The 12326-nt window shown below is 33.4% G+C and overlaps 1 protein-coding gene across 2 annotated transcripts in view; it reads right to left on the bottom strand.

Annotated features, from left to right (window-relative positions):
- GCLC (glutamate-cysteine ligase catalytic subunit) overlaps positions 1-12326 on the bottom strand; it is a 72440-nt gene that overhangs the window by 9410 nt on the left and 50704 nt on the right. For both annotated transcript variants that reach the window (XM_074310640.1, XM_074310639.1), the window contains exons 8-11: positions 5330-5404; positions 4703-4819; positions 3194-3332; positions 431-543 (exon numbers count right to left, since the gene is read on the bottom strand). In XM_074310640.1, the coding sequence (XP_074166741.1) occupies positions 431-543; positions 3194-3332; positions 4703-4819; positions 5330-5404 (444 nt within the window). The remainder of the gene's footprint in view (positions 1-430; positions 544-3193; positions 3333-4702; positions 4820-5329; positions 5405-12326) is intronic.

Raw genomic sequence — 12326 nt, 5'->3', positions numbered from 1 at the left:
TACACACACACACACACACACACACACACACACACACACACACACTTTGGATCTATACACCCATACAAATATATTAATCAGTATATCTGTACTGTTAAGACTATATTATAACCCTGAAATTATTGCCCTGTGGAATATCTGACTGGATCATTCAGAGTAAATCTAAATGACCTGGCTACCAGCTAAAAAATTATGAGGATAATAGAAAACATCTCATCAGTGGTAATATGACCAATTAAGTGTGGGAAAGATGCACCATAATTCCTTTACCAGGATACATCAGGCTTCATATTCCTTAGCCTCTTACTTTGTTGTAATGAACTACAAATAGCTGTCATCCTAGTAATGAAGGCTGCTTTTACTATCTCACAGCAAATATATAAAGAGAAAATAAGCCTTTACTAGTAAACATATTTAGGAAGAAGGATACCTCAAAGTGGTCAGATTCATTAGCATCATCTAGGTGTATCTTTTCCTCAAACAACGTCAGTGGATCTCGAATAAAGAGATGGGCAATATGTTGGGCCAGGAGATGGTCAATACCTACAGAAAAGCACACAAAACCCATTCCATATGTAGTAAGACTGCTCATTTTACCAGCCCAGTCAGAGAATGAGACAATTCTACACGTGCAGAGAAGAGTTATTCTCATAAACAAAATACACTGAAGGGACAACAGCTTCTTTCTACAAAGAGCTACTTTGTTCTATGTTCCTACTTTGTCCTGGTTTTCCTTCTGATATTAGCAGTTTCTTCTCTTCCCCTTCTCTTTTGAACATGAACCAACAAATGAAATGACCATTTCCACCTACATTGTAGAAATGGAGATGGAAAAAACTGAATTTCTAGTACATATATCTTGCTTGTTTTTTAATATAAATTCAACATGTTAATTTCAAACCTTTCCTGTTTATCTGTAATTCCTTCTTTTGTCCCTCTCTTAGAGGGCAGCATGAGCTCTTAATTCCCTTTCCTTCTTATTTAATCTCAGGTGGAAAATTACATACCTTGTAACCAATATGCATAAGTAAGCAATACTATTTCCCACATACATCATGGCCAAAAATATATGTCTGATTCAGCATCTCTAAGGCATGTATTCATATGAAGTTCATGGCATATAGTGAGATGCTCATTTGTATCTAATTTTTTCCAAAGTGGTTTCTAGTTTTCCTAACAGTTTTAGTCGAAGATCGAGCTCAACTCAGAAGTTTGGGTTCTTCAGACTTATCAAACATTAGGCTAACTAGGTTTGTTTGCTTCTGTAATATCTCATCTGTTCTATTGACAAACCTCTATTCTTAAGCTATTATTTATTTATTTTTTTGGGATGCTTACTGCTTTGTAACAGTTTTGAGAACTAGTACTGCTAGCCCCTGCCTTTCCATTTTATTTCCCATTATTTTCCGTGAGTTTCTTGACCTTTTGTTCTCCTAGATGAATTCTGTTATTTTTTCCTGGCTCTATAAAGTAACTCTTTGGCAATTTGATCTCTACGACCCTGAAAAAGTAAATTAAATGTAGGTAATACTGTCATTTATACTTTATTGGCTCATCTTACTTAGGGGCAATTAAGATTTTTCTGTTCTTTTAGGTTTATTTCTGTCAAGAGAATTCGGTACTCTCATATTTGTACTCATTGTACCCTTTGGTATAGTTACACTCCTTTAATTTCCATGGATTTCTTGATAAGTAGACTCAAATATTTTATGCATTATGCAGTTATTTTGAGTAGACTTTTTCCTTTCTGCTAGGTTTTACAAACAATATATAAATAGGAATGATTTATATCCTGCCACTTTGCTTATTATTGCTTCTAAATAATTTTTAGTTGGCTCTAAGTAAGTCATCATATCATCTGCAATAAATAATTTTTATTTCCTCTCTATGCTTATTTCCTCAATTTCTTTTTCTTGTTTATTGCCAGAGCTAATATTTCTACCATTATGTTAAAGAACAGTGCTGATAATGGACATCCTTGACTTTTCCCTGATCCTATTGGAAAGGTCTCTCCTTATTTTATCTTCATGATATAAAATGTCAGCTCTTATTTTTAAAGAGATACTACTATTTACCATATTAAGGTAAGTTTATTCCCATTTTTAGTGGTTAAAAAAAATATATATATTTTTCTGCATCTATTGAAATAATCATGAGGGTTCCCCCCCAATTCTTTTTATTAATATGCTCTATTAGATTTATTTTATTACTAGACTAAACTAGAATTCCTTGGAATAAATCTAACCTGATTATTGTGTGTAATTTTTGATAAATTGCTACAGCCTTTTGTTGACATTTTATTTGAAGGTTGCGTTGATATTCATAAGGAATATTAGTCTACAGTTTTCCTTCTCTGTTTCAGTTATTCTTTGTTTAGGTATCAAGACTGTATTTGTATCACAGAAGGAATTTTCTAAATTCCTCTTTGTTCCTTTCTTTGAAAACACTTGGTGTAATGTTGTAATTAATTGTCCCTTGAATGTTTGATAGAATTCATTTAGAAATCTGTAAGGTTCTGTTTTTTGTTTTTTGTTTTTTTTGTTTCTTTGTTTTTTTGGTGGGTATTGAGAAGGAATTCATTTATAGTTTGTTTAATTTTGTTTTCTGATGCTGGTTAATTTCTGTTTCCTGTTCTATAGATCTGCCTTCTGAAATGACACCAAACTTTTAACGACTCGACTTGTGGGTGCATCTGGCCTTGGCCTGGATATACACCTCTAAAGAATGTATGTTTTTAGGAAAACCACAAGAGACACACAGCTTTTAGGGTTACACACTGAATTTATTAAGTGTACTTTTTTTTCCCCCCCTGAGGCTGGGGTTAAGTGACTTGCCCACAGCTAGGAAGTGTTAAATGTCTGAGATCACATTTGAACTTAGGTCCTCCTGAATTTAGGGTTGGTGCTCTATCCACTGCGCCACCTAGTTGCCCCCTTAAGTGTATTTTTTTAAAAGCTAGCTTAGTATAACAGAAATTCATAGTTTCACATTTGAACTTTTTTTCTGTTCTAATTTGTATATGAAAATGTTCTGTCTCTTGGAGGGAATTGATAATAAATTCAGGGTAAAAATATTTTTAAAAGTTGAGAGCATTTCATAGATGCCTAGTATCCAATTAGGAAACATGGTCAAAATGAGTTTTGAAGAGCTAAAGATTGATTAATAAATTTGAATACCAGGAGCAAACACTTACCTTCCTTTAATAGGCGTTCATAGATTTCTTTATCTTTTGTCAAATCAATATCATTGTATTTTTCACCACATTTAGAGAGATAACTGTCTATCGAATCATATCGAGATTTGCTAATTCTATAGCTGTTGTTCTTCAAAGGCTAAAATAGAATATATTTTATTATAAATAATACCACATAAATAAAACTTTTAAGATAGCCTAATCAAAAAAGGAAACATTAAAACTTAAGGGATAATAGCAATATTTTTTGAAGAACAACCGTGTAGAAACTAAATGTGAAGATGCTATCTACTTCTGATAAATAGAAATTAGTATAATTTTACATTATATGAGTTTTGCATTTCATTTAGATAAAGATAGATCTGTATCTAATCTGTATCAAATAGTGTTCTCTAGGACAAGGTGGAGAAGGAGGAAGTAAGTTCAGAAATTACAATGTAACTAAAAATACCCAAATTAAATTAAAAAAAAAACACTTAAAGGAAAATTAAAAGCTCTTTGATGCATGATTGAAGTCATGAAATCTTAGAAATAATTTGAAATTAAAGGTAAAAAAATAAGGGCAGATTTGCTTTCTGGGATGTTTTAAGTAGAGCACTTCCCATGAAGTAGCTTCTATGGTTTTCATGAAATATCAGGAGGAAAAAAGCCTACTTTGGAAGCAAGGACAACTTTCCAATGCAAACCATAATTCAAAACAAGCCCATAATCATTCACTTCCTAACCTAGTTCTACTGGCACAAAGAATAATTACTACCATGATCATTACTCCCTACTTTATTTGATAGGTATTTAGTTTAAACATATGATGTTATTGGCTAATAAACATACCATATAGTTCACAAACTCCTATGTAAGTATTCATCAATAACAATGATGAAAACATGTATAATCAATTTTATATTGGATGCTTCCTCAAGGGAATTTAGAACTCAATTTTTAAAAATTAATATAAAAAGATATTTTAATGTAATTGAATATATTTAACAAAATAAAAATGTAGTTTATTATAATGGCAAAGACTTAGAAAAAAAGTTTGTTTCTCTTAAAACAAATAGCATCACATAAGAGCACTGATAGTCTGTCATCCTATCGACATTTAAGTTATTAAGATTAAAAAAAAAAAAAAAAAAGGCTATGGTCACTGACTTGTGGAACACAAAGCATAAATAAGTGCTTAAAATTAATAAATTCCTTAAGTAGGTAACTAAAACAAGTACGGGTTTTACAGAGTTATTAAGGAGTTATTTTGGCTGCTGTCACTAAGGAAGGAAGGTCCAACTTCAGACACTAGTGACAGTCTTGTATTTCCTTCCCATCAGGGCCAATGTCAACTTTGAAATCAGAGGGCCCAAACATGCATGGAAGGTTCTAACTCATAAAAAGACAAGAGACGTATTATTGGCTACCCAAGACAGAAAAATTCAAACAAATTTTGAATATTGCTTTAAACAATATCCCCATTTTACCTGCTTAATTTAAATAGGCTATTAAAAAAAGCTTTCACACCTCCAATCCTCTCTCCTCCCGAGTTCTATCATCTACAGATGCAGATATTACTCCCCAGCGACAATCAATATCTGACACATAGCCTCGGTAGAAAGGAGATGAAGCACTCAGAGCCATCTAAAAACAAACAAAAACAACAAAAAGTAGCTTTTGCAGATCTGCTTTTTTTGTCAACAAGGCTAAAAGACAGGATTTATGCTTATCCAACCCCCTTGAACCGACCAACTTTTCCACTCATCCTTTGTTTACTCCCCCCCTGGAAAAATGACTTGAGATGCCTCAAATTCTTGAAACAGGTTACAATTTTGCTTTCATTCAAATGAACTCATTTTTCTATAAAGGAAATATTTCTCATAATTGATGGAGTAAAGTAAAGTGTCAGAATGGGATAAGTTAAAACTCAGAAGTCAGGTAGTCTTAGTGCCACCAATCCATTTTAATTTCTCTTACCCATTTCACTTAGCCCATTAACTCTAAATAAAGATCTAATAACTGCATATGATTTATGCAAGGCTAGTTTTTGAATGAAGCCATGAGCAGACAAAGAACACACTGACAAAAGTTTTTCCCATGCAAAATCTGTTGGTACACTCAAATTCATTTCAGGAAAATCTATTTTCTACTTACCACAATTGGACAAATAGTAGCCAGCTGATCATAAAGGTATCTGGCTTCAGATATACTGCAAGCCTGGAATGTCACCTATTACGAAAACAGAAGATTATTTAAATCTTCAAACCTACAAAGTATCATAATGAAGGGAAGGAAGAGTAAGGGATGGTGTTATTTCATAGGGTTAAGCAAAAAAAAAAAATTAAAAAAAAAAAATCAGAGGCTAATTAGTATTTAAATTTAAAAGCTACTTAGGAGATTTGGATAGAAAACCAGATGTGCCCATGACCTAATAAACAACCTGACATTTTATTTAAGCTGAAGAGTCTGTTAAAATTTCAGAAATGCAATCATTTTAGGTTGCAAAGAAAAATTCTCTTCTGCCAACATATTTACTAGGAATAAATTGATCTTCTTTCCAATTAGTTAGCAGTAAAAAAATTCTGTTTTGCAAGGAGTTTGAAGATATTTGCAGGGTATAGATTCTGTGAAATAAAAAGGCAGTAAAATTCCATTTTTAAGCACATGTGCACATGCGTGCATAAACACACACATATACACACCCCAGATAGATTAATCCTTTCTCCCCCACCTCAGCTCCTACCCCTAATTTAATTAACAAATTAGTTCAGTCAAAGGCAAACTGGTTATTCTCATTCATGTAGGGGGAATAATTGAATCAATGAACTTGTTTTGCATCCTATTGGGGTTGCCTAAAAGCTACTTCATGACCATAAGATCATAGTTTCAAGATGCAGAAATTTGACCTTCCTAAGGTAAATCATTATTTTATTCTTGGAAGATTTTAAGTCTTGAGACTTCCCAAGTTAGTGATACTATCTATAGTAACATTTCACACTTTTATACTTATTTTCAATTATTAAGGGACCAACATACACTAGCATAGTAGCAAAGCCAGAAAGACTGGGGCTCAAGGATGGCCCTAGCTAGGAAAAGGACTGTAAATTCTCTAAAATTTAAAGGTTTTCACTTTAGATACTATTCTGCATCCAGGAAAAAAGTTTCTTCACTCAAAGAGTTATCTTATACCAATGAAATCAGTTTTTGTATCTGTTCATAGTATTTATTACCTAATATGTTCCTTACAACTACTTTAATAATGATCATGGTAATAAAAATAACAGTGAGAATTTATATAATGCTATGTGCTAGGTATTTTACAGTTGTCTTATTTGATCCATACACAAACCCTGAGAGGTAAAAGCTAATATTATTCTCCATTTTATCCCTTCTGCCTACCCTACTTTGGTAAGGAAGATCATGTATTGTTGCCATTTTACAGATGAAGAAACTGAGTAACCCACTTAAATTTACAAAACCCCAGGTCTTTTAAATTCTTTACACTCTCCCAAGCTGACTCTGGTAGACCTTTATTCTTGTAATATCTGCATTTTAAGCTTTTCCTTGTCATTTAACACATGGCACAATCCACAAGGATTTTTTCCTAGCACAAGGAGGAAAATTTGATCTTACTCATATCACTGAGACTTGGTGGGATGAGACCTACCTAGGGTCACCATATGGCACTAAAATAATTCTACCCTATTTAAAAGGAACCAAATAAATAAAAGATGGGGAGAGGGGTGGCAGCACAAATTAGCATTGTATTTTAAGTAGACAGAATTATATAAAGAGGCCCAAGAACCAAAAGGAAAGCTTGGTCTAAAAGATCAGAGAGAAGACCTAAGGCAGAAATCCAAAAATAACTCAATAGAATATTTTGGATCACCTGGAAAGGATGGGGGAGAGAGAAGAAAGAAAAATAAAAGTAATCAGTATGATTCAGTCTGTATTCAGACAATATCAGTGCTTTCTCTTGGAAGTACAGAACATGTCTAGTTTATTTTAACCAAAATTTTTATACTTTTAATGTAATGGCTTAGATATTGATGAGTGTCCATTGACTGAGAGAGGGGCAGGAAAGGAGGAGAAATGGACAGAGAAATGGAAGAAAGGGAGAGAGATATCCAGGAGAAGTCTGGGTCACAGATTGCAAAGTGCAATACAGAAACATGATATAGCAGTAATGGTGGATTTTAATTGGGCAAACATTTGCAGGAATACTTATATTCTCCCAAGTCAGAAGAGGAAGTAACTTCTGAATTTACACGAAGGAAAATCACATCCTTAAAGAAGTAGGTGAATTAAAAGGGAACATTCTTTTCTAGATCAGATTTTTACCAAAAACGGAGACTTAATTGGGAGGGGAATAATGATAAAAATCTTGAAGGAAAAGGACTCTCAGAATTTGTCACTAAGATGGAAAGGAGAGCTGGATACAGTTTGACTCATATCCTAGATTGGGAATGGGTGGGGGAGGGATGGGAGGGAGAAAGTCTTATAAAAAGTTCCTATGAGGATATAGGCCCTGGATTTTACAGACAAAGTCAGCCTACCGGACAGAGGAAACTCAAGGATAAAATTCTGAGAATATAATGAAAAACCAATCTTCATTAAGAGCAAAAGGAGGTGTTGTCTAAGGAGACTGAAGCAGATGTACAGAATACTTTACTGAACTACTTATTTTAAAAAGTCAAAAGATGGAGGCAAAGTCCTTTGGTAAAAGAGAATGAATAGCAGATCATGACATGGCTCTGAGTGTCAAAAGAGTTAAAGTTCAGAACAATTTGAAACTGCTTAAAAAAAAAAAAAAAAAAAAAAGAAGATTGTTTTTCTTGAAGAAAAAAAAAAAAAAAGAAATAGTGAGGAAAGGGAAAGGATCCAAGAAGAAATAGTTGCTTCAGGAACATAAAACAACTACAGAAGGCTGAGCTACCTCACCCTTATTTTGTCCGTTTTTTCGGTCAAGGAAAATGACCTTTGAACAGCAAGGGACAGAACAGTAAACTAAGAAAGAGCTGACTCCCCAAAGAAGGAATTCAAGTCACCTGGTCAGAAGAACGAAATTCCAGTGCACTAAAAGAACTAGCAGATATGAATGCTAGTCAACATTTGTTGCCTTTGAGAAAGAGAGAGACACTATAGACATAAAGAAAATCTGAATCATTATTTTAAAAGACACGTGCACACAATGTTCTTCAGCCAGGAAGCTTGACTGATTCCTAAGAAAATTCTGGAACGTACTAGTAAAAAGATTGACTATCTAGAAAAGATGGGGATACATAGGGTTCTGAAAATCTTCAGGAATAGGAGCAAGTTCATGCTAGTCTAAACTTACTCCCTTTTTTGACAGGGTCACTAGCTAGGTGGATCTGAGAAAATATTATAGTTTCCTCAGATTACAGTAAAAGCTTCTGACAAAGTCTCTATTCCTATGGATGAAAAGATGTAAATTACATAATAGTGCAATTGGAGGTAAAAGAGGTGGGAATTCATTAATTGAATGGCTAGAGTAGTCATTAATGGCACAATGAGTTACACTGGAGACCTATTCTTGGTCCTGTGTGGTTTATTGATAATTTGGATAAAAGTATAGATGGCAGGCTCGAATATGCATTTGACCCAGCTGGAAAGATAGCAAATGCATTGAAGATGGGATATCTAAATTCAAAGATGGCCAACAGTTTAGATGCAAAAAGATCTTGGTAGATTAGTTTTTATGGCCAAAGTAAGATAAATATTAAATAAGGACAAATAAAAATCTTAAATTTGGATTCAAAGTGAACTTCATGGTGTGAAGAAAGGAATTGGTGTTTGGTGGAATACAAATTCAATATTTGTCAATAATGCAAAATGGCAGCCAAGAAATCTAATGCAATCAATCTTAGATCCATTATGAGATAAGAGTCCAGGAAACATGAGATGACAATCTTGATGTCTTCTACCAAAATCTGATGACACTTGGACTATATTGTATACAGTGTGAGCACCACATTTAAAAAATGACATTATTAAGATGAAACGTATCCAGAGCAAAGCAACCAAGATGGCAAAGGACCTCTATAGGTCTCTATAGTCTATAGTTTCTCTTTTTATTTCATTTGAGAATCAGTTATTTAGTTTAAAAAGTTAGTTATCTATTTTTAAAAAGGGGGCGTATTTATACATACACTCACATGAGTGCGGAAGGTAGAGAGGGAGAAATAAATTAGGCTCACGATTCCAAAGGTCTTTATAGGGGGGGAATCCCTCTTTTGTAGCTATAAACTGAATATCTCTTTAGATCTGCTTTTCATATTTGAAATCAGAATTTAACCATAACCCTGATGGCTATATTGAAATGTGAAGACAATTCAAAATCTGATCTGATTTCTACTGCTTACAATTTGTAGTGAATTTTAATATTTTATTTTTGAAAATGTTTCTTTTTAAAATTAAGATTACTACAAATTATCCTTTGAAAATGGGATAAGCTAGTTAAGTTTTTTATAATGCCTGAGAGTTAACAAGCATAATTGGTGATAAGAATCAGAGTGAATGGTTCACTCAAGTTTACTATTTTTAGCAGCAGCTGGGGTTGGCTTGATTCAATTTAAAAAAAATTTTTTTTAAAAGACTGCCTACATCAAATGATGCTTGAAATTCTATAATCTCTATCTCAGGCTTAAGGCGCTATCAAAATGTTAAAATGCAAATCCCCCTGGAAAAGTCTTCATTCCAGGCTTTCCAAGCCATGTGCCTCATACTTAAAATGGAATTTACTGGAGCTATTCATGAGAGTAGGTTTTGGGGATAAAATACAAAATTACTGGATAGTTGGGGTGGCAAAAGCAAAGACCAATGGAATGGGGGAGAAGGGATATAAAAACAGGAAACCTGGGTACCAGGGAGATATTTTCTTTAGTGTACAATTTTACAAAAGTCCAACAGCAGTGGCAGTCAGGATTTGGTCTGAATTTCTGAATTCAGTGCAAAGGTCAAACAATGTTCCACTTGGATTTGTATATCCTGATGTAGAATAGGGAAATAAAGACTCCCTTCTCCCCTCCCCCTGGGAAAGGGAGAGGAAAGATGCTATCATGACCTCAGGGAAAACAGAAGATACAAGAAGAGGACAAGATGAAGCTTAAGATGTCAACAAGCTAGCTTCTCTTAAGGTACAGAAAAATATTTATGCTTCTGGTCCACTGTCTATAGGAAATCCAGATAATTGGTTTTTCCTCCCTCCAGATGTGGTGATAAATTTGTCTTGAGTCATCCATATCCAACATTCCTTTTTTCCCCAAAAGAACCCATTTGCCAGAATGATAACTGAAGTGATGATGAATGAGTCCTTTTCTGTGTAAAGTGGCCTGAATCTTAACTTGAACCTAATAAATGTCTCTATCCAAGAAACAAAGCTAATATAACCCCATAGTTATATGGATGAGAATGACAGGATAAGAAACTGAGAGATAGCAAACCATATTGCTCAGTGCATTCTTTTCTAATAGAAATGATGAGGATAGAACAGTCTTATTGTTTAAATTAACATCCTTCTCAAACTTTAAATATCAAGAATTATTTACATATCTTTTAATTAGGTTGAATTGCTAAAAAGCTTTGATTTATGAAGTAAACTATTACTTATTATTGCTCAACTAGTTTTGATAGAATTAACATTTGGTTTATTCACCATCAACTTTATCTAAATAGTGATATACTCAATCCAGATTTTAGATGGCTGCCCACTAAATGTATTTTATTCTTTAGCACTACTCAAATTTCTTTTTGCTGCTCTAGCTATCCTTCTCAACCCAACACCACCACCTCACCCCAGCAGAAAAAAAATTCATACCAATTCTTGGTGTTAATTTTTTAAATGAAAGTAATTAAAGAGGAGAAAGAACACAGGTTCTTAGATAAAAAGGTACAATTTTAATAACTTTTCAATGAATTTGGGCAGCAAAGAAGCTTAGATAATTATGCCCAATAAGTGAGACCCAGATTCCTTATCTAACCTCCTACATCCCCCCCCCCCCCCCCCAGTTCTCTTGTCTCAAATTCACTGAATAACTCCCAAACCTTCATTTACTATCAAGTCTGCAGCAGACCTAATAATGATGAATGATGATGAAAGTGAAAATTACACTTACGTTTCTTTCCTAGGGATTGGTGAATATATGGTTACTAATTCTTCTGTTTCTAATTGTCAATATTATTTGTTGGCTTTTTTCATAAGGTACTATTCTACTTTTCTCTTCTACCCACTCATATATACTTCTCTGACTTTCAGAGAGACATCCAGTTACATTTAACTTTTTACTTAGAATAATAAAAAGATTTCCCTGCTTCCCTTCTTTCTCTGTTTTTATAAGAAATCTACAGAGTATGCTAGTGAATCCTTTCTGGCTTTAATCCTTTTCTTCTCCAGAGATTAAAAGTCAATTTAAAGACATTATCTGGATAATAATAATAGTCTTAAGAGAAAACAAAACAAAAAATACACTAAGTCTCACAACACTGACCCTCAGTTCTAATACTTCTAGTCTATAATATTCTATAAGTTAAACGATGAGAAAATGAATACAAAAGACATTTGCACACATATGCAGGAGGAAGGGAGATTTGGAAAAGTTTAAATCCTAGAAAGCAAAAACTCTAGCCCTTAATTACTGACACTGAAGACTTGCTGATAGTTACTAAGAATTATTATTATTTTTAGAAAATGATATAAAATACTTTAAGGCAAAATAAAAAAAGTAATAATGTGAAAGGGGAAAAATAAACCATATGACTATCCCTCAAAATAGTAATGAACAAAACCAAAAAATGGGTATAAGAGAATTATAAAATTAAAAGAGAAAGTAGATTTTTTTTATTAATTTTATAATTATACATTTTTTAACAGTATATATGCATGGGTAATTTTTTTTTATAACATTATCCCTTGTATCCATTTTTTCCAGATTTTCCCCTCCCTCCCTCCCTTAGATGACAGGCAATCTCATACATTTTACATGTGTTACAGTATAACCTAGATACAATATATGTGTGTAAATCCAATTTTCTTGTTGCACGGTAAGTATTGGATTCCAAAGGTGTAAGTAACCTGGGTAGATAGACAGCAGTGCTAACAGTTTACATTCACTTCCCAGCTAACAAGTAATTC

Source organism: Sminthopsis crassicaudata, chromosome 4 (assembly GCF_048593235.1).
Source record: "Sminthopsis crassicaudata isolate SCR6 chromosome 4, ASM4859323v1, whole genome shotgun sequence".
Classification (NCBI taxonomy): domain Eukaryota; kingdom Metazoa; phylum Chordata; class Mammalia; order Dasyuromorphia; family Dasyuridae; genus Sminthopsis; species Sminthopsis crassicaudata.
The sequence above is the reverse complement of the archived record's forward strand: the minus strand, read 5'-3'. Positions and strand labels throughout refer to the sequence as shown.